Below are 26,240 nucleotides of genomic sequence, written 5' to 3'. Positions count from 1 at the left end.
CTTATTACTAAGTAGCTTTTTACAACTTAAATTAATCCATAATTTTTAACTATGATTAGCTATGTGGCTTAGTACCTTCTCTCAGTAAGGCATTCTCATCTTGCTTCCTCTGCATCTGGCTGGTGACTGCATCTCTGCTTTTCCTCTTCCCAGAATTCTGCTAGTGCTATGCCCCACCTATACTTCCTGCATGAGTACTGGCCAATTAACATTTTATTAAGCCAATATGAGTGACAAATCTTTACAGTGCCTTATCCCACAGCATTTTCCTTTTCAAAACAAGAACTCTGAATCTAATCTCCTTTGTTTAGCTTTTTCCCGGGTCTTTATCCATAACAACTTGTAGCCAACACTCTAAAAAAAGCCAAACATCCTTAATCCATTTTTGGGGGGAATGTGGGTGTGGTTTTCTAAGCTACTTCCTGTTGATTGGGGGTACACTGAAAAAATTTAGGATTATGATCAAATCCTGACTGGAGAATTATGTGAGGCTGGTCCACCTCAACCAGCCACCTTGAGACATTCTAGATGTAGAACTCAGAAGAAACTGCAGCAGTGGTCCTCTGAGATTGGATCATCTGGGCCACCCGCTCCTACAGAGATTTTTCAGGGGATCTTTCTCAATCAAACCTGATTTCTCCTAACTCAGAATGAATCCACAGCTTCTCATTTCCTGTGGAAATAAAAACAGAACCTCTTTCCCAAAGAGAATATGTTCTGACTTAAATTTTGAAGTCAAGGTATTTTTAAAATATATATGTTGGATTAATCCAGCATCATTTATAATCAAATGTCTTTTAGCAGCTGTTGCTCCTTCCTCAGCAGTCAAAAAATTCAAAGAAAACACAATAACATACAGTATTCATATTCTCTGTATATTTTCCATCTTTATGTGGCTTTTATTTATTATTATATTTCTTTTTAAAGGACTTCCTTTATTCTTTTTTCTTCCAATCATATATATATATTGTCGAGACAGGGTTTCTCTGTAGCTTTTGGTTCCTGTCCTGGAACTAGCTGGAACTAGACCAGGCTGGCCTCGAACTCACAGAGATCCCCCTGCCTCTGCCTCCCGAGTGCTGGGATTAAAGGTGTGCACTACCACTGCCCGGCTCCCCCTACATATATTTTTAAACACACTGTAAAACTGTTTAAAGGTTCTTTTTTATTTGAATTTGTCTTTACTGTCTCTATTTTTCTGACCACATAAGTCTTTAATCTGCTAAGCAGCATGGCTAGGATTAAAACAGTGGCTTCGGAGGCTGGCTCTGCCCCATTTCTTGGCTTCCTAAGAGTCTAGCTTCATGGTGGAGGTATTGGCAGGAGCTGTGTTTATTGCCATAACTCTGTAGAGTCTCTAGGTTCATGCCACCACCAATAAGCATGTTGTCAGCTGCTCATAAACACCATTTAAGTGTTTGGTAGCAGGGCCTCTTAAAAGTGTCGCATGGCAGCGGTGGTGCATGTCTTTAATCCAAGCACTCAGGAGGCAGAGGCAGGAAGATCTCTGTGAGTTCGAGGCCAACCTCATCTATGAAGCAAGCTCCAGGACAGCCAGAGCTAGAGCTGCACGGTTTTTGCTGCTAACGTTGAGTCAGGACGCCTCTCTTAAAGTAGCTGTGTCTCTGCTTGTCTCTATCAAACAGATCCCACAAGAGAAATTGCTGTTACCAGGAAGCTGTGCTTGTCTCTATTCTTTTGTGTCTAGAATTCCTTCCCAAGGTCTCTCAGGTTTTATGTGGATGTAGTTGCTGAATGTTGGGTGCCATTTGTAAGTGAAGGTTTCATGTCCCACCTGATGCGATAGCTGCTTTTAAAATAACCACTCAGAGGCTTAATATTAGTTACATACTGTTTGACAAATTGCTCAGGCTTATTTTGGCTAGCTCTAACAACTTAAAATTAATCCATAATTCTTATCTATGTTTAGCCACGTGGCTTGGCACCTTCTCTCAGTGAGGTATTCTCATCTTGCTTCCTCTGCCTCTGGCTTTCCTTTTCCCAGAATTTTCCTAGTCGGGTTACCCTGCCTATACTTCCTGCCTGGTTACTGGCCAATCAGCATTTTATTAAGCCATAATAACTAACAAATCTTTACAGTATACAAGAGCATTATCCCATAGCATCTCCTGCTTTATATTCCTCTCTCTACCCAGTCATTTCACTTTCTGTCTCCGTCTCCCTAGTGATGGGATCAAAGGCCTGAGATCCCAATGCTGGGATCAAAGGTGTGTGCCACCACTGCCTGGCCGCTATGATTTACTAGGGTCTAGCTCCATCCTCTGATCTTCAGGCAAGCTTTATTTGTTAGAACACAAGCACAATATCACCATTCATTGCACCTCCTGTAAAATTGCGAATAAAATTGCCTTCTCTTGGTACTTGAGGATTAATGACACAAATTTCATAAATTTCTTAATCCCAGTCTGGCTATTGTAGTTAATACTCTCTTGCTATTAAGAGTCACCATGACTAAGGCCACTTTTATAAGATAAAGCATTTAATTGAAGGCTTGCTTACAATTTCAGAGGCTTAGTTCATTATTGTCCTCGTGGGGAACATGGCAGCACACATGGTGCTAGAGAAATAGCTGAGAGTTTTATATCCCAATCCTCGGGCCAAGAGACAGAAACTGGGCCTGTCGTGGGCCTTTGAAACTTCAAAGTCAACCCTCAGTGATACACTTCCTCCAACAAGCCCACACCTTTTAATCTTTCTAATTCTTTCAAACAGTTCTACTCTGTGGTGACTAAGCATCTAAATATATCAACCCAAGGGGTCATTCTATTCAAACCACCGCACTGAAATATATAGAAAATCATTAGTTTTTGTTGTGCTTTTGGTTGATTATGTACCAGTAATTGGAGCAGGTGCTAAGGCAATAGGTCATAAGGGGCTTGGTCTTTTTTTTTCAAAGGGTTTATAATCAGGCACAAGTGAGGTGGGGTGGAACAGACTTTGTACGTAACCACAGACCAGTGTCATAGACCAACGGTAGTTCTGAATTCATGGTGACGAAAGAGGGTGTCATCTGGCCATTCTTGTGTGCACTGAGAGCCCCCCTCCCACCTGGTCATTAATATGCTCATCCTTACTTAAGTGTCATGTTATACCAAGGACTTTAGATCAGTTAACTTAAAAAAATAATTTTAGATATTCCCTAAAGGACAGGTTGCATACATAAAACCTAGTCTGTAATTAAATTGTAGATGCTTTTTTTTTTGTTGTTGTTGTTGTTTTTCGAGACAGGGTTTCTCCGTGGTTTTGGAACCTGTCCTGGAACTAGCTCTTGTAGACCAGGCTGGTCTCAAACTCACAGAGATTCGCCTGCCTTTGCCTCCCGAGTGCTGGGATTAAAGGCGTGAGCCACCACCGCCCAGCTTGTAGATGCTTTTTATCAAGGTGCCAACTGTGGGTGTTGCACCTGAAGAGGAAGAGAGAGAGCAGTTCCCAAGTATATCTCGGCCTCCAGCTGGGCAGGTGGGGATGGGATCAGGGAGGGTAGGGAGGGATGTCAGTGTTTACAAACCCACAGGCAAGCCTTTAGTAGCAAGTGCAGGAACTACCAGCTGTGTATTTTGTCCTGCCATGGAAGGAGAGCATGACCCTTCCTTCACAGGACCATGGCCTTCTCTGGGAGCTGTAACAACACACAAAGTGCACTATTCGCTAGTATTTAGTTTACAAATGTGAACCTGTAGAAGAAGATAAGAATCTTGAGAGAAGGCAGCTGTATGAATGAAAAGTATCTTAAGTAAAGCAAGCAATGGGCCCAAGAGAGAAGAAATGTTGGGAATAAAAGGTGTAAAAGAATATATATTAATATTATGACTTGGGAGGCAGAATCAGGAGGATCAGAATTTCAGGGCCATTTTGGGCCTCACAAGACCCTTGTTGGGGGAGGCTACTTGTTCATTTCCCAGCTGCCCAGACTCCCGAAATAATCACATAGAAACATTATTATTTAAATCACTGCTTGGTCAATCACTTAAGCGTAATTGTTAGCAAACTCTTATATCTTTGGTTAACCTACTTTGAGTAGTTTATATTTTATCATGAGGTTTGAGGCCTATGGGCAAGGTTCCAGCTAGCAACTTGCATCTTTCCCCTCTGGCAGCTACATGGCGTCTCCTGACTCCACCTTCTTTCTCGCAGCATCCCTGGTGTCCCTCCCCTACGTACCCCCCACCAGCTGCTTAGCTTTGTTTTGCCCTGCTATAGGTCTAAAGCAGATTCTTTATTAATCAATGGTAATTACAGCATACTGAGGAGAATCCTACATCAAAATATCTCAAAAAGCTCAAACACTTTCTTTCCAACATGGGTGCCCAGAAAGTCTCCTGCTAGGAAGCATGTTGAGAAAAAGAAGGGATATTCTGCTATCAAGGAGGTAGTGATACCAGAGTGCACCACGAATATTCATAAAGCACATCTATGAGTGGCCCTCAGGATTTGTATCTCTCAGGCACTCAGAGAAATCTGCAGCTTTTCCATAAAGGCGATAGGAACTTCAGAAGTGCACATTGATACCAGCCTCAACACAGCTGTCCAAGACTAGAGGAATAAGGAGTGTTCGGAGTTGTGTCTGTCTGTGTTTGGCCGGGAAATCTCATAAGGATGAGTTCACCAAGCAAGCTGTAGACTTTGATAAACTATGTTACTGTTGCCATTTCCAAACATCTATAGACACTCATTGTGGATGAGAACTGAGTGTTAGAGTTACCAAACTGAAACACAACAAGCAAAATACTTAAAAAAAATAGCAGAAATGAATGTAGCTGAAGATAAATTAGAGATCTAGAAATCAAAGTCAAGGAGTCCTAGAACTTCTAACAAAAATGCAGAGATGTTAATTAAGACTTATAGGGATTTTGAAACAGAGACAAAAAAGAGAACGTTCATTAAGGGAGCAAACATATAGCCAATAAAATATAGCTAATAAAATTAAAAAAGATATGGCTAAAAATAAGGATTTCAGAAGAGAGTACATAGAAATAACAGAGAAGAAGTAACAAAGGAAACAATAGAAAACCATTTTCTCAATCTGAAAGAAGACTGGTTCTCCAGCACAGGAGTGTCCAGACACTATGCTGGAGGAGCTACAGCCATGTCTTCATGTCTGGAATGGATGGTGTGGAACTTCCTGGGCAAGAGGAAGGAGCAGACGACACAGCACTGTCCCCAGTGCGGAAGACATTTTAGACGTGTAGGTATTCAGAGAATTTATGTGTCCACCTTTATATGTTGTGTGTGTGTGTGTGTGTGTGAGGGTGGACAAAAGAAGACTCACTCCAGAAAAATGTTTTAAGTCTAAGAATGAGAACAATGTGGGATAGAGGGAGCAATAATAAGAAAATAAGAAAGAATAAACACTATAATTTAGTGTAAATAACTGAAATTGTGAAGTTTAATACAAGTATTAACAAGAGTCTTTTAATATTAAAAGGATAAAAAGATTAGCAATAATCAACTAACAATACTGCTGTTATTAATAGTAATGTATTTTGATGAACAAAAGGATCTCATTGTATAGACCAGGCTGTTTTGAAACTGGCTATCATGCCCTATGCTTTCTTCCAATTTGTGACCCTCAGCCTCTGAAATGATGGGATTATAGAAGTAAAATTTTTGATTATTTTATTTAGATATTGTAGACTGTGGTAATAAGATAATCTAATTTCCAAACAACATATAGATATAAATTTTCTTTTTTCTTTCTTTTTTTATTGTTTTTAGTGTGCTATACATTTTTCTCCATTCATCTTCTTCCCTCCCCTTTCCCATGACCCCCACACTCCCAATTTACTCAGGAGATCTTGTCTTTCCTTCCTATTTAGATCCATGTATATCTCTGTTTCTCTTAGGGTCTTCTTTGTTGTCTAGGTTCTCTAGGGTTGTGGATAGTCGTTTTTCTTCGGATAAAGGTTTGTCTATTTTTTGATTTTTCTCGAAGAATCACCCCTTTGTCTCATTGTTTCTTTGTATTGTTTTGTTTTTATTTTGTTGATTTCAGCTATCAATTTGATTATTTTCTGGCCTCTAGTCCTCCTGGGTGTGTTTGCTTCTTTTTGTTCTAGAGCTCTCAGGTGTTCTGTTAGCATACTGGTGTGGAATTTTTCTAGTTTCTTTATGCAGGCATTTAGTGCTATGAACTTTCCTTTTAACACCACTTTCAGTGTGTCCCATAAGTTTAGGTACGCTGTGTGGTCATTTTTGTTGAATTTTAGGAAGTCTTTAATTTTTTCCTTTATTTCTTCCTTGACCCAATGGTGATTCAGGTAAGCATTGTTAAACTTGTGTTCGTGGATTTTCTGAACTTAGTTTTGCTGTTAAATTCTAATTTTAAGCCATGGTGATCTGATAAGATACATGGAGTTATTCCAATTTTTTTTTGTGTGTGTCTGTTGAGGTTTACTTTGATACCAAGCATGTGGTCAATTTTTCTTTTTTTAAAAGAAAACATTTAATTGGGGTGGCCTGCTTACAGTTCAGAGGGTTAGTCCATTGTCATCATGGTGGGACATGGCAGGCAAACAAGGTGCTGGAGAAGGAGCTGGGATTCCTACTTCTTGACTTTCAGGCAACAGGAAGTGATCTGAGACATTGGACAGTATTTTGACCTTAATAGACCTCAAAGCTCACCCCTATAGTGACACACTTCCTCCAACAAAGCCGCATGTGGTCAATTTTTGAGAAGTTTTCATGAGGTGATGAGAAGAAAGTATATTTGTTTATGTCTGGATGGAATGTTATATAGATGTCTGTTATGTTCACTTGAGTCATAACATCTGTTAGTTTCCTTATTTCTCTGTTAATGTTCTATCTGGCAGACCTGTCCAGTGGTGAGAATGGGGTGTTGAAGTCTCCCACTATTAGTGTGTAGGGTTTAATGTGTGATTTAAGCTTTAGTAATATTTCTGTTTACATATGAGGGTTCCCTCATATTTGGGGGCATAGATGTTCAGTATTGAGATTTCCTCTTGATAGATTTTTCCTGTGACTAATATGAGATGTCCTTCTTTGTCTCTTGATTGATTTTAGTTTGAAGCCTATTTTGTTAGATATTAGGATAGCTACACCAGCTTGTTTCTTAGGTCCATTTGATTGGAAAATCTTTTCCCAGCCCTTTACTTTGCAGTGATATCTGTCTTTGAAGTTGAGGTGTGTTTCTTGTATGCAGCAGAAGGATGATTCTGTTTTTGTATCCAATCTGTTAGCCTGTGTCTTTTTTTTTTTCCGAGACAAGGTTTTTCTGTAGCTTTGGAGCCTGTCTTGGCACTAGCTCTTATAGACCAGGCTGGCCTTGAACTCACAGAGATCCACCTGCCTCTGCCTCCTGAGTGCTGGGATTGAAAGAATACACTGCCACCGCCCGGCTTTAGCCTGTGTCTTTTTTTTTTTAGGTGAGTTGAATCCATTTATATTAAGGGATATTGATGATCAGTGATTGTTAGTTTCTTTGATTTTAATTTTTGCTGGTGGTGATATTAATTAATTTTCAAAAGGGCTATAAAACTCCACAAATACATTACATGTAAATACAAATATATGCATCTGAGGAAAAAATGTAGTATACACAAGTAATCATAGTAAAAAATGAACAAAGGTATTTATCGTCTCACATAAAGGGAAAAAGAGGACAAAGAGTATAGTAGTCAGAAAATGCATAAAATATATCCATAAACCAAAAAATTATTACAGTAAATAAGACGAAAATATGTATTAAATAGTGACTATTGAAAAAACTGTCAATTATATGCTACTTAAAATAAGTATCACCGGCCTCTTGGGAAGAAACTGAGACACATCAGAAGTACGAAATGGAGCCATTAAATACTGAGGATGTGGCAGTGAACTTCGCCTTAGAAGAGTGGTCTATGTTGGATTCTAGTCAAAAGAATCTCTACAGAGATGTGATGAAGGAAACATTTTCTAATCTGATCTCCATAGAAAAAGCACTAGAAGAAAATATTGAAGAGGACTATAAAGATCTCAGCAGGAATATGGAAATTCAGAGCACTGAGAAAGATTATGTAAATGAATGTCATAATGAGTGTGATAAAAACCAGCAACCTATTCCAGAGAATGTGATCAATAAAGATATGTCTTCCCGAGTAAGAGCTCATGAGACTCATTGCTTGTAACAAACATCATTGGTGATTTATCCTTACATGGGTATCTCAGAGAAAAAGGGAGAGGGAAACCACCGCTGTATAAGCGAGCTGTGGCAAAAGCTTTTAAACATCAGAAACATTGGAAAGATATCATTTATTCTGAATCACTTCCGGTACTTGAAGCTTCTCCTGAAGAGAAACCCAGGGAAAAACAACAATGTAATGAAGCCTGTAAGAGTCTCTGTTTTGATCAGCCTCAGGAGAGAACTCACACTGAAGATAAACTCAATGAGGATGTCTTCATGAGATACACACATGGCCAGAATGATGAACAAACCCATAAAGATGTGAAACAATATGTATGTAGTCTCTGTGAAGAATCCTTCATTGATTCCAGTGAGCTTACCAACCATGAAAAAAGTCATATTGAAGAGAAGAGGTACATTTGTAGACAATGTGGCAAAACATTTAAATATGCAGCATGCTTTGAGAAACATAAAGTAACTCACAAAGGAGACAATACATTTTGGAAAAGCCTTCACCCAATTCAATCATCATAAAAGTCACGAAAGCAGTTACATTGAACAAAAGCCTTATGCTTGCAAGCATTGTGGAAAAAACTTCACCCATTTTTCTTATCGAAACATTCATGAAAGGAGCCACACTGGAGAGAAACCTTATGCATGTAAGCATTGTGGAAAAGCCTTCAACAATCGCAGTAATCATAACATACATGAAAGGAGGCACACAGTAGAGAAACCTTATACATGAAAGCATTATGGAAAAACCTTCAGCCAGCCCTGTAGTTGTTACAGACATGCAAGAAGCCACACTGCAGAGAAACCTTATGTATGTAAGCATTGTGGAAAAGCCTTTTTTTTTGTTCCAGTAATCTGAATATCCGTGAAATAATCCACACTGGAAAAAAGCCTTATGCATGTAAGCATTGTGGAAAAGCCTTCAACAGTTGCAGTAGTTGTAACAGACATGAAAGGAGGCACACTGCAGAGAAAGCTTATGCATGTAAGCATTGTGGAAAAAACGTCACCAGTTTTTCTTATTGAAATATTCATGAAAGAATTCACACTGGAGAGAAAATGTATGCATGTAAGCATTGTGGAAAAGTATACACCAATTCCGGTGCTTGTAACATTCATGAAAGAATGCACACAGCAGAGAGAAATTATACATGCAAGCATTGTAGAAAAGCCCTTTTCTGTCCCAGGATTCTGAATATGCATGAAATAATTCACACTGGAAAAAAACCTCTGCATGTCAGCATTGTGGAAAAGCCTTCAACCACTCCAGTAATTGTAACGGACATGAAAGGAACCATACTGCAGAGAAATCTAATGCTTGAGCATTGTGGGAAAGCCTTCAACAAATCCAGTAGGTGTAACAGACATGAAAGGAGCCACACTACAGAAAAGCAGAAGACTTATACATGCAAACATTGTGGAAAAACTGTTTCTGGTGTAGGCATCTGAACATCCATGAAATAATTCATACTGACAAAAGCCTTATGTGTCTAAGCATTGTGGAAAATCATTCAACAACACCAGTAGTTGTAACAGACATGGAAGGAGTCACACTGCAGAGAAACCTATAGGCATTGTGAAAAAGCCTATACAAGTTTCAGTTCTTGTAAGACTCTTGAAAAGAGTTCACATTAAAGAGAATTCTAATACATTTAAGCAGTGTGAAAAAGTGTTTACCTGCTCCAATCACCTGGACATTCAGGAAAAGATTCACATGGGAGAAAAGTCTTGAGCATGTAAACATCTTGGAAAAGCCTCAGTGACCTCAGTAGTCATAACAGATATGAATGAAGTCACACTTTAGAGAAGCCTTATTCATGTAAGTATTGTGTAAAAGCCTTCACCAATTTCTATTTATGTAAGGTTCATGAACATGAAAGAGATCATACTGAAGAGAAGTGTTATATATGTGTGCATTGTGGGAAAGCATTTACCCACTCCAGTCAGCTGAGCATCCATGAAAAGGTTCAAATTGGAGAGAAGGTTTTTGCATGTAAACTTTACAGGAAACCTTTCAACACTTACAATTTGTCCTGATTTGCATGAAAAACAATCACACTGGAGAGGAACTCTTTGTGTGTAAAAGATGTGGAAACTTCATTTTGTAGACAGACATAAAATAGTACACTTGAAAGTAAAGCCTTATGCACATAAAAATTGTAGAAAAAGCCTTCAGCTGCTCTTGTGATCATAACAGACGTGAAACTCTTCACACTAGTCAGTAGCCTAATGTGTGTAACCATTGTCAGAAAGTCTTTACTAGATTCACTTGGTCCAAGAGTAAAAACATTCACAATGGATAGAAACCTTTTGTATGTACACATGGTATATAAACTATTTCTTTGTTCTTGTCCTTTTAACAAGCATAAAGATCTCACACAGTGTCTGTAATGTGGGAAAGTCTTCAGCACATCCAGTTTCTGTAACTCACGCACAGATTTATACTGGAAAGAATTCTAATGCATATATCCATTTAAGTATTGTTCAAAGTCTTCAGCAGTTCCTGTTGCCATGATGTTCTAAAGAATTCACTCTGGAGATAGACTTCACATGTATAACCATGTGGAAAATCTTTTAGCATTCAAAAAAAAAACCCCAAGTATCCTATTTTTGAGTTAGACATGGTAGTGCATGCCTGAAATTCTAGGACTTTGGAAGTTGAGTGAGACAAGGCATTCATGAGTTTGAATCCAGTCTAAACTACATAATGAAATCCTGTCTCAAAGACAAGCAAACAAGCTAACAAACCGTGTTTGAAATAGAGATTTACATAAAATTATTGCAGACAGATTATAATAAAAAGAATTTCAAAATACTAATTTTAAATAAAGTAAAATGGGATTTCAGGGGAAAGGGATAAAAATAGGATAGGGTATTTTTATACGGGTTTTCAAAAAATTTTCGCTGTCCATGAATCTTTCACAAAATAGTTGCCTATCTCCACAAATAAAGTCACTGCAAATCTCTTCTGTATTCTGTCAACATGGGTGCTGGCTTCTGCAGTCCTGAGTCTCTTCGTATCTGTCAACACGGGTGCTGGCTTCTGCAATCCTGAGTCTCTTCGTTTGCTTCTTAGATTTTTTCCCATGGTTCGCTTGACTGTTCCTTCTCCTAATACATCACAGCCATTGCATTTGGGTTAATATTTCTTTGTACCATCGGAGGAATCACAAACCATACCACAGTACTTTAGTGTTACCAAGGTGGACTCTGAATACAGACACCAAGGTGGCTTGGGGTGGGGTGTGCATGCTCCTTTATCATTTTCTTGGATTTCTGCCTTGGATTCTGTTGTTTTCCCAGGGTGGAGGGTTTCATTAAATAAACATTAGTTTTCTGTCAAGTCCCCGCTTCAGGCAGTTACTGTGTCATTTATGGTGGTGGCTGCCCGACATGCACTTGGGAAGAATAGAGCTCCATCAATCACTAGTAGAACTACCAAGAGGCCATGGCTGCGTGAGAGTCTGGGCACAATGGAATAAATAGCGGAATCCACTGGATCTGCAAAGAAGCCCTTGGCCAGCACAGACTGGGAGGTTTCCCCAGAGATTTGTTGTGATAATTTGCCTGGTTCCTTCTGAATCCACAAACCACTTGACTTCCTTTGCCAAATCTGTTTAGTTATCTTTTGTCTGTATATTATACATTGTATGTATTTTAACACAGTCCTACTGTTCTCTTCTTGGATTTTCCCCAAATGTCTTGTCAACCTGGATGTTTTGAGCCCTTTTGGAGGCTATGTCACAGGGTGCCACAGTCTAAAGGACTCTTGGTTTTGTGGCTTCCAGGTGGAGCAAGTAACTGGCCAGGGTAGGATTATTCAGATCTTGTTTCTCAGAAACAGTATTCTGCCTTCTCAGCAGAGTGCCATCTGACCCCGGAGCAGTACTCCAGCTGCACTGATTTTGGGACATCAACCTAAGGGCCATCTCCCTTCAAATCAATATGCTCAGCTCAGGACTTTAAGTTCTAGCTGCCTTAAACTGGCTGTCTTTAGCAAGTCACTGTGTTTCTTTGAGTTTTAGTAAATTTGCCTTCAAGAAAGGAGGCTAGATTTGACAGCCATTAAGGTCTTTGCCTCTTGTAAAGATTGATTTTTTTTTTTTGGTATGGCTTTTCCTAATATACTTAACCTTTACCCCCTATATGACATGAACATACATATTTCTGTGGCATATTTTGTGACTATGCAAGTTGACTTTCCCTCCTCTTACACTTGCCAGACCTTCGGAAGAAAGAATAACCGAGTGTTTTGAGAGAATAGCTGGTGTAGAGACGGACAGACAGATGTTCCCCATGTCTTGGGGCTGTTTAATGTGATATCGGTCCTCAGGTTTCAGCAGTTCTGGGTACATGCATGGTCTGAGCCTCTTAAGTGAGTGTAGCTGTTTCTTCTGATACAAACACTGGTTTCTTCCTTGTTTAGCTGCCTTGCAGGCGTTGAAAAGGAAGAAGAGGTTTGAGAAGCAGCTCTCGCAGGTTGATGGCACCCTGTCCACCATTGAGTTCCAGCGGGAAGCGCTAGAGAACTCGCACACCAACACTGAGGTCTTACGGAACATGGGCTTTGCAGCCAAGGCAATGAAAGCTGTTCATGAAAACATGTGAGTGACCCAGACTCCTTGTCCTTAATGTTGGGGAGAGCCTGTGAAACCGTATGACGATTCTGGTATTGAATGGAATGCTCTCTCAGAAGTAGTTTTGAATTTCCAGTGACAAAATAAAAAAAAAGGATAAAAGTATAGAATTTTGTTTTCACCATTTCTCAGTTCCTTTATGAAATCCTATCTGTAAAAACAGTAATTCTAGGATTCTAAGGTCAGTGAAGGTGTTAGAACTGTAGAATAGTGGTTGCCATTCTTTGGTGCCTATGACAATCATCTAGATAAAAGCTGTTAAGAGCATGCAGATACCCAGCCTCCGTGAATTTAGCCTGAGAATAGAACTTCTGTTTTAACCGAGTTCCCCAGACCAAGACGGACATCACCTACTATTTGAAAGCCCCTGACACAAAGTATTAGTTTCTGGGACCAGGATTTATAGTTTTCTGGCTGTAATCCCATTCCCAAAGTTGACTGTACCCTGGCAAATGACTTTCTATGTCTCCCTGACTCAGTTTCCTCACCTGTCATTTCTTACTTACTTCGGCTTGTTGAGAAGTTCAGTGAGATGCTAGACATAGCACAGTTCCTGCTGCAAGCAAGCACTGAGCAGTCAGTCTCTGAGATGTGGGAAGGTACCGTGGTCTATGTTCACTGTGGGCAATGCAGACCTGGGACCTGGCCCTCTGCTGATTAGGGACAGTGACAGTAGACTCCTGGCCAAGGAGTAGTAAGTGCTGAGATACAGACTCGGTTCCAGAGGGCCAGAAGAGGCAAAGGTCTTTGAGGCCATCTTCTTGCCTTAGTAACTCATCAACCAGCTGCCATCCTGGTACTTCAGAGCCCATTATATGCACGATGGGACTCCCAGTACCCCATGGTGGGACTCCCAGTACCCCACGGTGGGACTCCCAGTACCCCACGGTGGGATCCCAGTACCCCACGATGGGACTCCCAGCACCCCACTTGTGACTCCCAGCACCCCACTGTGTGACTCCCCCCACCCCACTGTGTGACTCCCAGCACTCCACTGTGGGACTCCCAGCACCCCACTGTGTGACTCCCAGCACTCCACTGTGGGACTCCCAGCACTCCACTGTGGGACTCCCAGCACCCCACTGTGGGACTCCCAGTACCCACGATGGGACTCCCAGTACCTCACTGTGGGACTCCCAGTACCCCACGGTGGAAAACTTGAGTGCTGAAGTGGATTGCAAAGCTGGGCTTTACCTCTAAGTCCCTTAGCAGCATGAGACAATCGTGCTCTTTGGAGAGAGGTTTAGTCTCAGCCCCAGACTTTGGTTGTACATGCCCTGTACTCCCTTTAGCAAACACATTTGCCACAGCTCTAATGAGGATTGAGCATAACGGGTGGGAGGAAAATGATAAGACAATTCCTTTCCATCACCTATGAAAACATGCCGAAGTTCTCAGTTCTGTCTTAGTAGAGTCTGAGGAACTGAAAAGATGGGGAGTCCTGGGCTCAGCCTTTCAGTGGTGAGGCTACCTCATCATGAAGGACGCTCACTTCTCTTGTGTCTAATCAGCTTGGCCTGCTTTCTGAGCTGGAGGAAAGATTCAGAAACAGGGCTACAAAAGCAAGCTAGAGCCTGGCCTGGAGACCTCGGACACTAACTGCGAGGCAGCTGTCCTTAGACCTGCTTGCTTCTGCGCCACTGGCTGAGGTTGGAGCTTCCCTGAGGGTGTGCTGGGTCTCTGCAAGGGAAATCCTCATAGAGTCAGCGTTTCAGAGCTACTGTGTTATACAAAGTGACTCTCCAGTCCCAAAGTTTAGTTTCTCTACAGAGCTGCGTCAGGATTGGCCGCTGAGAACTGCTGTGCTGTGGTTCTCAGCGAATTAAGGGGCATTCACAGAGGGGTACTGCACTCTTCTATGTCAAGCGATTCTCGAAGGTAGAAGGTAATATTGAAAATACATGTGATTGTCCAGGGTTACTAATTTTTTGATACTCCAATTACTATTTTTCTTAATTGATGACTGTTGAACCAGGAATTTTTGTTATGGTGCTGATGTAACTAAAGAGTATATCTGAAATAAACTTGTTTTCATATGGAATTAAGTCTAAATTCATAATTGTAAGATGAAACTCTAAAATTCCAACTAAATGTTCCCCAGGGATCTGAACAAAATTGATGACTTGATGCAGGATATCACCGAGCAGCAGGACATTGCCCAGGAAATCTCAGAAGCGTTTTCTCAAAGGGTTCAGTTTGCCGATGGCTTTGATGAGGTAGGTGCAATCCTAAAGAGTGTGGCAATGTGGCTGCTCTCGAGGGCAGCTTCCTATCACATATGGCAGACAATGTTTATTGCTTAACAAATAAATGATATTTGTGGGAAGTATCATTTTCCAGGTGGGAAATGAGGTGTTAGTAGCTGATTTCAAGGAAAGATGACTATGGTTTGGCATACAGCTTCTTAATTAGGTTTTTAGATATTAAGGAAAAAGAAAACAGCGAGGTTATATGGGGTTAGAGATGTTTAATGGCTGGAGTATAAAATAGTCTCATTATGAGGGATCACGTGCTCTCACATCTGCCCATGGAGCAGACGCTGTCGCTCTGTAACAGCAGATGACTGCTCTGTGGCTGCTAAGTTAGGAGTTAGGCTGCTCCGTTCATCCCTCAGTCTATCAAACAAGTCATTGTGGAGTGGCATTGTTTACACTCCCGTTCTGTTCATGTCAATCAGTCCCACAGCCCGGGAAGGCTGTAGCTACAGTGGTGGTGCTCACAGTGGAAATTTCAGTGGTTCCATTCAAGTTACGCGTGCCCAGGGTGAGGACATTCTTAGGCACATTCCCGAGGGACAGAATAGCACAGCTTTCTGAAGATTTCTTTTTTTTTTCTTTTCTTTTCTTTTTTCTTTTTTTTTTTTTTTTTGATTTTTGAGACAGGGTTTCTCTGTAGCTTTTTGGTTCCTGTCCTGGAACTAGCTCTTGTAGACCAGGCTGGCCCGGAACTCCCAGAGATCCACCTGCCTCTGCCTCCCGAGTGCTGGGATTAAAGGCGTGCGCCACCACCACCCAGCTAGCACAGCTTTCTGTTTCTATGTGATAGGACAGATTGTTGATTGCCTTGGCGGGTTACTTAGTCTAGGGTTTGTAACCCGCCTGGCAGTTCAGTTATTCCAGGGTCCCAGAGAGGCACTATCTGGAAGATAATGGACTAGGAGAGAAGAAGGAGGCTAAGCGGGGGTTTCTGTCAAAGCCTCTGTTTATTAGAGATGGGGTACAGCTTATATAGGGTAAGGATTTGGGGGGTGGGCACAGGGGCCTGGGCTCTTGCCACGTGGTTCACGTTGGTCACGTTGGTTACCTTTGGTCAGGTTGACACACCTAGTTCTCTAGATAGTTTGGAATGTGGGGCGGGTTCCGCTAACAGATAGCTCTCCATTAACAGCCAATTTGGGTGTGGGGTCGGCTCTGTCAATAGAACGATTCCTTACACAATTAGGGGTGTGGGGTTCTCTGCAGACTCCCCAGGGTGATGGTTCCTGCAATAATCCTAGGAGGACGCGGCTCCTGACAACAGATGATGAGTCACAAGCGACGATGTGGCCCACAGAGTTTTAGGAAGTGAAGGTTTGCTGCTAGCAATGTTCCAAACTGCTGTGGGAGTGGGGCTGGAGCGATGGCTCAGAGGTTAAGAGCACTTGTTGCCTTTGCAGAAGACTTGGGTTCTGCTCCCAGCATTCACAGCAGGGATCAAAATCATCCATGCTGCCAGTTCTGTGGGCCTGATGCCCTCTTCTGATCTCCGTGGGCACCAGACACGCATGTGATACGCTTATAGACATGCAGGCAGGACACTCATACACATAAGGAGTTGACCTGTAGGTCAGATCAGTCATGGCCTGTTCTTGTGTAGCTCTCAAGGCAAGAATGGTTTCAACTCTCTGGAGCTGTAGAAAATAAGAAAGAAGAGCCTGCAACAGGAAGATATCTGGCCTACAAAGTCCAAAATACTACTGTCTGGCCCTATGTAGAAGAATGTGAGGATTGTGAGTTCAAGGTCAACCTTGGGTCACATGGTGAATTCAAAACCAGCCTGAGATACATAGGGAGGCCTTGTCTTAAAACAACAGCAGCGGAACAACCAAATATGGAGCCAATTATATGTGCACAGATTCAACATGGCCCCTGGATGTAGGGCGTGCTGATTTACCCCGGCACTGCCCAGTAATGGGTTCTCAATAACCTTGTTGAATGATGGGTGAATAAAGAGTCTAACTGGAGGAATACACAGGTAGGCTAGACCTTCTCTGATAGCTCCCTGCTGAACGACTGCACCTCCCAGTTTCCCTAGTGGATGCCGAGAGGGAATGTAGTGTATGGAGGTAGTCATCCCTGCTCCTGTTACACACGTGGGTGACAAGATGCCCGTTTGCTGTGAGTAAACATGGTCCCGCCTAAGGTCAGACCGGGCTCTCCCCCTTCTGTCATCTAAAATCATTTCTCCTCATGACAGCGTCTGAAGTTCTCACTTCTGCGGGAGCTGATGCATGCTGGAGGAATTCCCAAATTAGGCAGGTGTGAGCTATCTCAGATTAGGCAGGTGTGAGCTATCTCAGATTAGGCAGGTGTGAGCTATCTCAGATTAGGCAGGTGTGAGCTATCTCAGATTAGGCAGGTGTGAGCTATCTCAGATTAGGCAGGTGTGAGCTATCTCAGATCAGGCAGGTGTGAGTTATCTCAGATTAGGCAGGTGTGAGCTATCTCAGATCAGGCAGGTGTGAGCTATCTCAGATTAGGCAGGTGTGAGCTATCTTAGATTAGGCAGGTGTGAGCTATTTTAGATTAGGCAGGTGTGAGCTATCTCAGATTAGGCAGGTGTGAGCTATCTCAGATCAGGCAGGTGTGAGCTATCTTAGATTAGGCAGGTGTGAGCTATCTTAGATTAGGCAGGTGTGAGCTATCTCAGATCAGGCAGGTGTGAGCTATCTCAGATCAGGCAGGTGTGAGCTATCTCAGATTAGGCAGGAGGTGACCGCTGTCCTTAAGACCTCAAGATGATGGGAGTTTTTCTTTTTACAAGTGTTGGGTGGAGGATAGTTTGATTAAGCCAGACTTTCTGAGCCCACTATAAAGGAAAAATCCATTATACCAGTTTTGAGTTTCCCTCACACAAACACAGGGGCTGGGGTGTGATACAGTGGCACGGCACTTGCCTAGCATGAGCAGACACTGCTGTTCCATCCCCAGCACTGTGAACAAAATCACCTAAACACAATTTATATTGCCCTCAATGATCTGATAGAGGATCTATGGTTTTTTTTTTTTTACTTTCTGTGCAATATATTTTCTATGCTAGTTTTAGTTTCAATAGTATTAACTCAACTGAAAATATTTATTTCCTCTAATTAAAATTGCAGAGATTCTCAACTGGAGAGAAAGAAAAAGAACATACTGAAAAAATGACAGTCAAGGTGTAAATTTCCAGAACCAGAGGAGATTATATATTCAGCCCAAATTACTTGAATGGCTGTTTACTGAAGTATTATAAGATTAACTACAACAAATTTGTACAACCCGAAGCATTCATTTCCAATCACTGCTCAGTGTTGCTTAATTTTAAAATAATAAATATTCCGTTCCACTGGGTTAGCACACATCAGTTGGGTGGCAGATGTTCTCTTCGCTGTGTTTAGGGAAGCCACCTCCTGTAACACTAACTCCGTAATTCTCTCCTCTGTGTTCAGGATGAGCTACTGGCAGAACTTGAGGAACTGGAGCAGGAAGAATTAAATAAGAAGATGACAAAGATGCAGCTTCCGAATGTGCCGGCCTCTTCCCTCCCCTCACAGCCCAGTAGGAAGCCCAGCATGCCCTCCAGTGCACACCGATCTCGAACAGGTGTGTGCACACCCCACAACCCGTGCTCACGTAGGTTCTCAGAGCAGTAGGCAGGCTGCTGCTTTCAGCGCCTCCTTATACCTGACCTGTATACATAAACACATCTAGTATGCCATTCCTACCCGTTTCCCATGTGCAGTGTAAATGACACTCATGACTTGTTTCCTCACTTTTGTGTTCCAGCGTCGTCCAGGAGGACAGAGGACGATGACGACTTCCAGCAGCTGGCAGCTTGGGCTACTTAAGCTAAAATGGGAACCTCTGACACCTAAATTATTGAACTACACATAAGACATAAATGCTTTTGCAAAGCTTAGAAGATAGCAGTTACCTGTTTTATGAATTGCTGTCTTTTACAAAGCAGTTAAGTCATGTGTAGACACGTCAGGCATGGAAAGGGGCTGGTAGCATCATAGAAGACCCTTCCAGACTGATGGAGTGGGGGCTATCTGCTTTATTCTCTACTGTATTTTAGTTCTGGTACAAGTTGATTCTTTGTGTATATGTATTGAAAGAAAACTGATTCTATTGATTTAATACATATTCCAGCTTGTAAGTCATCCTCGAGCGATACCTAGGGTAACTGGGGGCGATGTCTATGCAAATACAAGGCTGCTGTGGTCCAGGTCACCCACAGTAAATGTAAATACAGTTCTAGAACGGGTCTGAAGAGAAGTCCTTAGTGAGTCTATATATACAGTTTCAATTGAGTCTCAGGGTTGGAAATCTTCGCGGAGCTTGAATTGACATTTATTATGCAGGTTGAGCTTTGAGTGGGGGCGATGCGTCGCCCCAAATGTCTGACTGCACAAGCAGTTTAGCCTGCTCACCAGGGCTCTCCGGGGTGGGATTCAGCCACTTAGAAAGCCAAGTGAACACAGGCCGCCATGCTGCTGCTGGGATGCCCATTGCTTCCTGTTGTGTGTTCTCCTGTGCACTAGCAAAACGAAACAATGCTTCACAGCATGCGCCTTATAAAAATACTAAAATACTGGCAATTAAAAATATATCTGGAGTAAAATTTTGCTCATAATTATGGTTAAATGAAGATAAATTATAAACTTAGGTATCTCGCATGCCATATCAGACGGTAAAATGACAAGCACCACCATGCGAGGTTTTCTGATGCCCTCTGCACTCCTTTGAGCAATGCTGCGGCACGGAGGAGCACGGAGGAGGAGCACCGCCGCGGCCGCATGTCTGAGCCCTTGTTCCGGCTCAGTGGTCCCATTCTGCAGCAGGTGTTTGGCACTTGTTCTTTCTCTTGGCATTTTTCCTGCCCTGCCCAACACACACACCAAATCTTCCTCATTCTTTAAATTCTGGCTAAAATATTCCATCTTGGGAGACTTTAATTTTTTTTTCCAGACTATATGCTTGCTTTTATAGCACTCAGCTTTCTGTGGTGGCATTGTCCATGCTCTCTCTCAACACTTAACCTGAGTGCATCCCCCTGTTGGACTGTGGTAGGGTGAAGGACGAGACTGCTTTAAATAGTGAATTTTCAGGTCTCTTCACAATCTCACATATACCCGAGGCAAGTCTTTCAGCATTGACTCGGTGTCAGCAGCTGACAGACGACGGATTGGCCCCCTGTCCCTAAGCAGTCTTGAGATCGGGCCAAGCCTGTGGAGCAGCAACAGTGTTAGACACTGAAGGGGAGACAGCTCTGGACAGTGATCCCCAAGACAAGGGAGGCTGATGCAGTGTGCTCATCCTGTGTCCTGGCTCGCACACCACCCACATGCCCGCTGAGTGCAGCTAGCTGCAGGGAAGGGGACGGGAGGCACAAGTCCCCCACCAGACTCGTGAAACTTGTAAGGCGAGTGACTTTTAATTATGCTTAATTTTAGTTAATTTAATTAAAAAAACATTTCTCAACGCATTCATTAGAAACATTGAAGTATTTCAGCACCTTAGCTCTGCCTTTTCAGCAGTTAAATTTGTAAACTGTTTAAGGGCCAGTATTTGTATCTGCCCTGTCTTTACGCCTCCCTCGCTTCTTTCCATCTCTCTGAGATTTTAGACACAGCCTCACCATGTAGCACACGAGTTCACTTTATACCCCAGGCTGACATTGAACTTCACTCCTCTGTCTTTAGCCTCCAAAGCCCTGGAATTACGGGCTCCCATCGCTGTGCCCAGCACGGGGCCGATAGTTACAGCTGATCTAAGAGGCACTCTCAGTGTAAAATACACATTGGATTTCAAAGACCTGGTGAACAAAACTGTAAAATAGCTCATTAGCAATTGCATCTTGATTATATGTAGAAATGTTATTTTAAATGCTTTGCATTGAATAAATAAGTATTTGAAATTTAGCTTTCCTACGTCTTTTATTTTTTTAAAACATGTAGTTCCTGAGAAACTTAAAACTGTAACTATGGTCTCATTACATTTCCACTGTTTAGTTCTGGGCAGGACCAACTCCACTCTGTCACCGAGTATACAGGTAATGTGTGAGTTGAGGCACTAAAATGCTGAAATACAAAAAAAAGAGATGATATTACACTGTAAAGACACAAGAATACTTTGAAGTGAATCTTGACAATCCTGTTGACAACACGGAGGGAATAGTGAAGTGGAACAAGTGAGCCACAAAGGCAGGCTGCCCTAATCAAAGGCCTGATTGGGCAATCTTTTCTCATTTTACATACCAATCCCAGTTCCCACTCCCTCCCCCTCCTCTCACTCCCTCCTCTTACCCCCACAACCCTGATCCACTCCTCAGAGAGGACATGGTTCCCATGAGGAGTCAACAAAGTCTAGCACGTGGCTTTGAGGCAGGACCAAAGTCTTCCCTTCTATATCTAGGCTGAACAAGAAATCCCTCCATAAGGAGTGGGCTCCAAAAGCCAGCTCAAGCCCTAGGGATGCATCCTGGTCCCACACGGTAAAGCATTCTTAGCATAACAAAACTCTGAATTTATACATTCTGGGATGTTTGCTAATATATATTCATATATATTATATATATGTATATATATATACATATGCATACATACATATATATATATATATGCCACCCCCTTTATCAGGGATTGCAGTAGTAGACCTCTGGCTTTTGTTGTGTAAGAAACACAGTCAAGATAATTTAAAAAACAAGCCCCGGCTCGTGATGAGAATCAAAGGAGATTATTAAAATGCAGATGGAAGGAGTGCCCGGAAAGAGGGCAGCCATAGCTGACAACGGAAGGGAACAGCACACTGCCATCATTCAGGCAGGTGTTCTGAGGAGTCATGGTCCAGGGTCAGCACATCGGCTGCTCAAACTTGGCTCCTGTACGTACTCCTTAGTCAGCCATCTGGACCCCCCAAATGAGAAAGCAAGTTGGGGGGTGAGAGTGCTGGAATCAAGGTGACCTTACCTGCCACTGCCCACCTAACACTTCAACACACCACCTGCTGCCATGGTTGTTCAGTCAACAGTGGAGAACTGTTCAGTCCTAACTAATATTTCTTCCATGGAAAATGGAGTCAGAGAACCGACTTCTTCAGCAGAAACTGAAGTAGTGAAGAGTTTACGCTCCACAGCGGCATCTGTCTTGGTAAACAAATTGGATTGTATGGTAAAGCCAGCAAGCCTAGCAAGAGAAAAGCAAACAGACAGCAACAAAGATGCTAAGACTAATCAGGAGCCATTACGTTCCAGCCCCAGGAAATAGAGTGAGGACGTATGAGTCCATGTTCGTCTCCTCGCCCCTTCCTTTCTCCCATCTCCTTAATTTAAGACAAACATTAATGATTCTGTTGGAGAAAATGCTTCTTATAACAGCTGCAATCCTTCCCCAACTTCAGACCCACTTTCTATCGTCTGTTTCTTGGCTTACTAGAAGTTCTGCCACGCTATCTATAGAACACTCGAGCTAGGAAACACGGAGCACATGAAGCCAGGACAAAGCCGTCGAGTGTTACTCAGAAAGGACATGGTCACTTCCACACGCACACGGTCACCTCCACACGCGCACACGGTCACCTCCACACACACACGGTCACCTCCACACGCACACCCGGTCACCTCCACACACACACACGGTCACCTCCACACACTCACGGTCACCTCCACACACACACGGTCACTTCCACACGCACACGGTCACCTCTACACGCGCACACGGTCACCTCCACACGCACACGGTCACCTCCACACGCACACCCGGTCACCTCCACACACACACACGGTCACCTCCACACCCGGTCACCTCCACACACACACACGGTCACCTCCACACACGGTCACCTCCACACACACACACACGGTTACCTCCACAAACGGTCACCTCCACACGCACACACACGGTCACCTCCACACACACACACGGTCACCTCCACACACACACACACGGTCACCTCCACACACGCACGGTCACCTCCACACACACACGGTCACCTCCACACGGACATGGTCACCTCCACACACACACGGTCACCTCCACACGCACACGGTCACCTCCACACGCGCACACGGTCACCTCCACACGCACACGGTCACCTCCACACACGGTCACCTCCACACACACACACACGGTCACCTCCACACACGCACGGTCACCTCCACACACACACGGTCACCTCCACACGCACACGGTCACCTCCACACACACACACGGTCACCTCCACACGCACACGGTCACCTCCACACGCGCACACGGTCACCTCCACACGCACACGGTCACCTCCACACGCACACGGTCACCTCCACACGCGCACACGGTCACCTCCACACACACACGGTCACCTCCACACACACACGGTCACCTCCACACACGCACACGGTCACCTCCACACACGGTCACCTCCACACACACACACGGTCACCTCCACACACGCACACGGTCACCTCCACACACGGTCACCTCCACACACACACGGTCACCTCCACACACGGTCACCTAGACACACACGCACGGTCACCTCCACACACGGTCACCTCCACACACATGCACGGTCACCTCCACACACATGCACGGTCACCTCCACACACGCACACGGTCACCTCCACACACACATGGTCACCTCCACACACACGCACGGTCACCTCCACACACGGTCACCTCCACACACGGTCACCTCAATACACATGCACGGTCACCTCCACACACGCACACGGTCACCTCCACACGCGCACGGTCACCTCCACACACACACACGGTCACCTCCACACACGGTCACCTCCACACACACACGGTCACCTCCACACACACACGGTCACCTCCACACACGGTCACCTCCACACACACGGTCACCTCCACACACGCACGGTCACCTCCACACACGCACGGTCACCTCCACACGCGCACGGTCACCTCCACACGCACACGGTCACCTCCACACACACACACGGTCACCTCCACACACGGTCACCTCCACACGCACACGGTCACCTCCACACACGGTCACCTCCACACACGCACACGGTCACCTCCACACGCACACGGTCACCTCCACACGCACACGGTCACCTCCACACGCACACGGTCACCTCCACACGCACACGGTCACCTCCACACGCACACCGTCACCTCCACACGCACACGGTCACCTCCACACGCACACCGTCACCTCCACACGCACACGGTCACCTCCACACACACACGGTCACCTCCACACGCACACGGTCACCTCCACACGCACACGGTCACCTCCACACACACACACGGTCACCTCCACACACACACACGGTCACCTCCACACACGGTCACCTCCACACACACACACTGTCACCTCCACACACGCACACGGTCACCTCCACACACACATACACGGTCACCTCCACACACGCACGGTCACCTCCACACGCACACGGTCTCCTCCACACGCATGCCACACACACAGGTATCCTGTGATGATTGATACTGCTTCTGTGATGACACGCCACAGAGGGCTGGAGACACATCTATAGTGCTCGACAGTAAGCGGTCCCTTGCCATAGCGGTCCCTTCATTTGGGCATCCCGTGCGATGCAGATGTGTGCAGTCATTATTTTGACTATAGAAGTACCAGCCCACCACCTCACCCTCTGAGTTTTGGTTTCCATGGTTTCTATTACCCATGGATAGCTACAACCTGAACATGTCAAAGGAAAAAAAAATCAGAAAGTGGAATTGTAAGTGTGTGCTGATGAAATCCTACGCTCCCTGTGCATCTGGCCTCGGATGTGACGTGGGTTTTGCACTCTGTGTCCACACGGTGTGTGCTACCTGACACATACATTAGTGGCCTTGGTTATCAGACTGTCACAGTATAACATTGATTGTGATCAAGTAATCCTTATTTTACTTAGTAATGTACTCAAAGGGTAAGAATAGTTGAACATGTAATTTTACTGTTATATTGTCGGAATGATTTAATTTAGTCCTGACTGTGTCTAATATAAGCTATATGTGTGTGTGTATTTAAGCACATGTATACATGTATGTACATGGTTTGGTCTGCCCATGATTTTCAGATAAGGTCTTGGGTCATATTCCCTGCAGATATGTGTGTTTGTTAACCACAGATGACATATTTGTGTTTGAAAACCTCTTCCTTGCTTTTACTGCTTACTTTCTCGGTTTCTTTAGCCCTAATTCTTGCCTTCCCTTTTCTTTGCTTACTAATGCAAAGTTACCGTGTCCACCATGATTTCATTATTACCATCTGTCCCCGTTATCGCCTCCACAGCTCCTAAGTTATACCCTGTTATGACCACCTCGCAACCACGCCTTTGTTTCAGAAGGTTGCTATGACCAAGTTGCTATGCTTGTGTTCTGCTTCTGTGACCCCTGATTATTTCCTGCCAAATCCCCCATTGGGAAAGCCCCTTCTCCTGAGCTATAAAACCCTTAACTTCCCCACAACAACGCTGATTTCATGAATCCCACCTTAGGGGGAGACAGTCTGTTCACATGAATAAAGCTTGCTTTAGTTAATTTGGCCATGGTTTCGGTTGGTGGTCTTGTTCCTCGAGTTTGAGGGGTTAATGTAGGAGAAAGGACCAGGTGGCTATGAGAGGAAACGCTGTGGGTTTTAGATAAGAAATAGTGGAGCAGATACTGCAGCACAGGCACAGAAGCAGAACAACCAAAGCTTAAAAAAATGTGGTTATGCGAGGGCAAAGAATGAAAAATAAAAACAAAGGAGTCTTTCCGGGTCGGGCTGGCGCTGGATGGCGCTGGATGGCTCTGGATGGCGCTGGATGGCTCTGGATGGCGCTGGATGGCGCTGGATGGCGCTGGATGGCGCTGGATGGCGCTGGATGGCGCTGGATGGGCGCTCCCTTGAGAGGGATTCCAGAGTCAACGCTATTGGAGGAGCTGTTGTTGGTGTCTCAAGTCCAGATTAGATTCCTTCTGTGGGCAGTGTCTCGGAGGGGTTCAAACAAGTAACCCTATTTCTGTTGGATTGAATTTCTACCCAGAAGTCACTGGGGGTAGGTCAGCCCTCCCTTAGCAATTGTCTAGTCCTCAACTGGAGCGCAGCTCAAGGTAATTTCCAGCCACTTTCTTTCTATGCTGGACAACCAGCTTCCCCCACGTGAGTATCACTGTGTAGGTTCTCTGTGTGGCCAACTCCATACTCGCATTTACCTTTCTGGCAGGGTGCGCTGGTGTTTCCAGAGCCTGAGCTGTC

General features: G+C 43.9%; 1 protein-coding gene across 1 annotated transcript in view; it reads left to right on the top strand.

The window, feature by feature from the left end:
- The window catches only part of Chmp4c (charged multivesicular body protein 4C), a 39,697-nt gene extending 18,769 nt beyond the window's left edge, over positions 1 to 20,928 (top strand). The window contains exons 2-5 of the mRNA XM_041630304.1: positions 12,579 to 12,756; positions 14,891 to 15,005; positions 18,476 to 18,629; positions 18,813 to 20,928. Of these exons, the coding sequence (XP_041486238.1) occupies positions 12,579 to 12,756; positions 14,891 to 15,005; positions 18,476 to 18,629; positions 18,813 to 18,874 (509 nt within the window). The 3' untranslated portion in view covers positions 18,875 to 20,928. The remainder of the gene's footprint in view (positions 1 to 12,578; positions 12,757 to 14,890; positions 15,006 to 18,475; positions 18,630 to 18,812) is intronic.
- Positions 20,929 to 26,240: the final 5,312 nt, after the last annotated feature.

The sequence above is a fragment of the Microtus oregoni genome, unplaced genomic scaffold (genome assembly GCF_018167655.1).
Source record: "Microtus oregoni isolate MIOR12 unplaced genomic scaffold, Mior012 000034F_ref0000314, whole genome shotgun sequence".
In the NCBI taxonomy this organism is placed as follows: domain Eukaryota; kingdom Metazoa; phylum Chordata; class Mammalia; order Rodentia; family Cricetidae; genus Microtus; species Microtus oregoni.
This window is presented reverse-complemented; position numbering and strand designations above follow the sequence as displayed.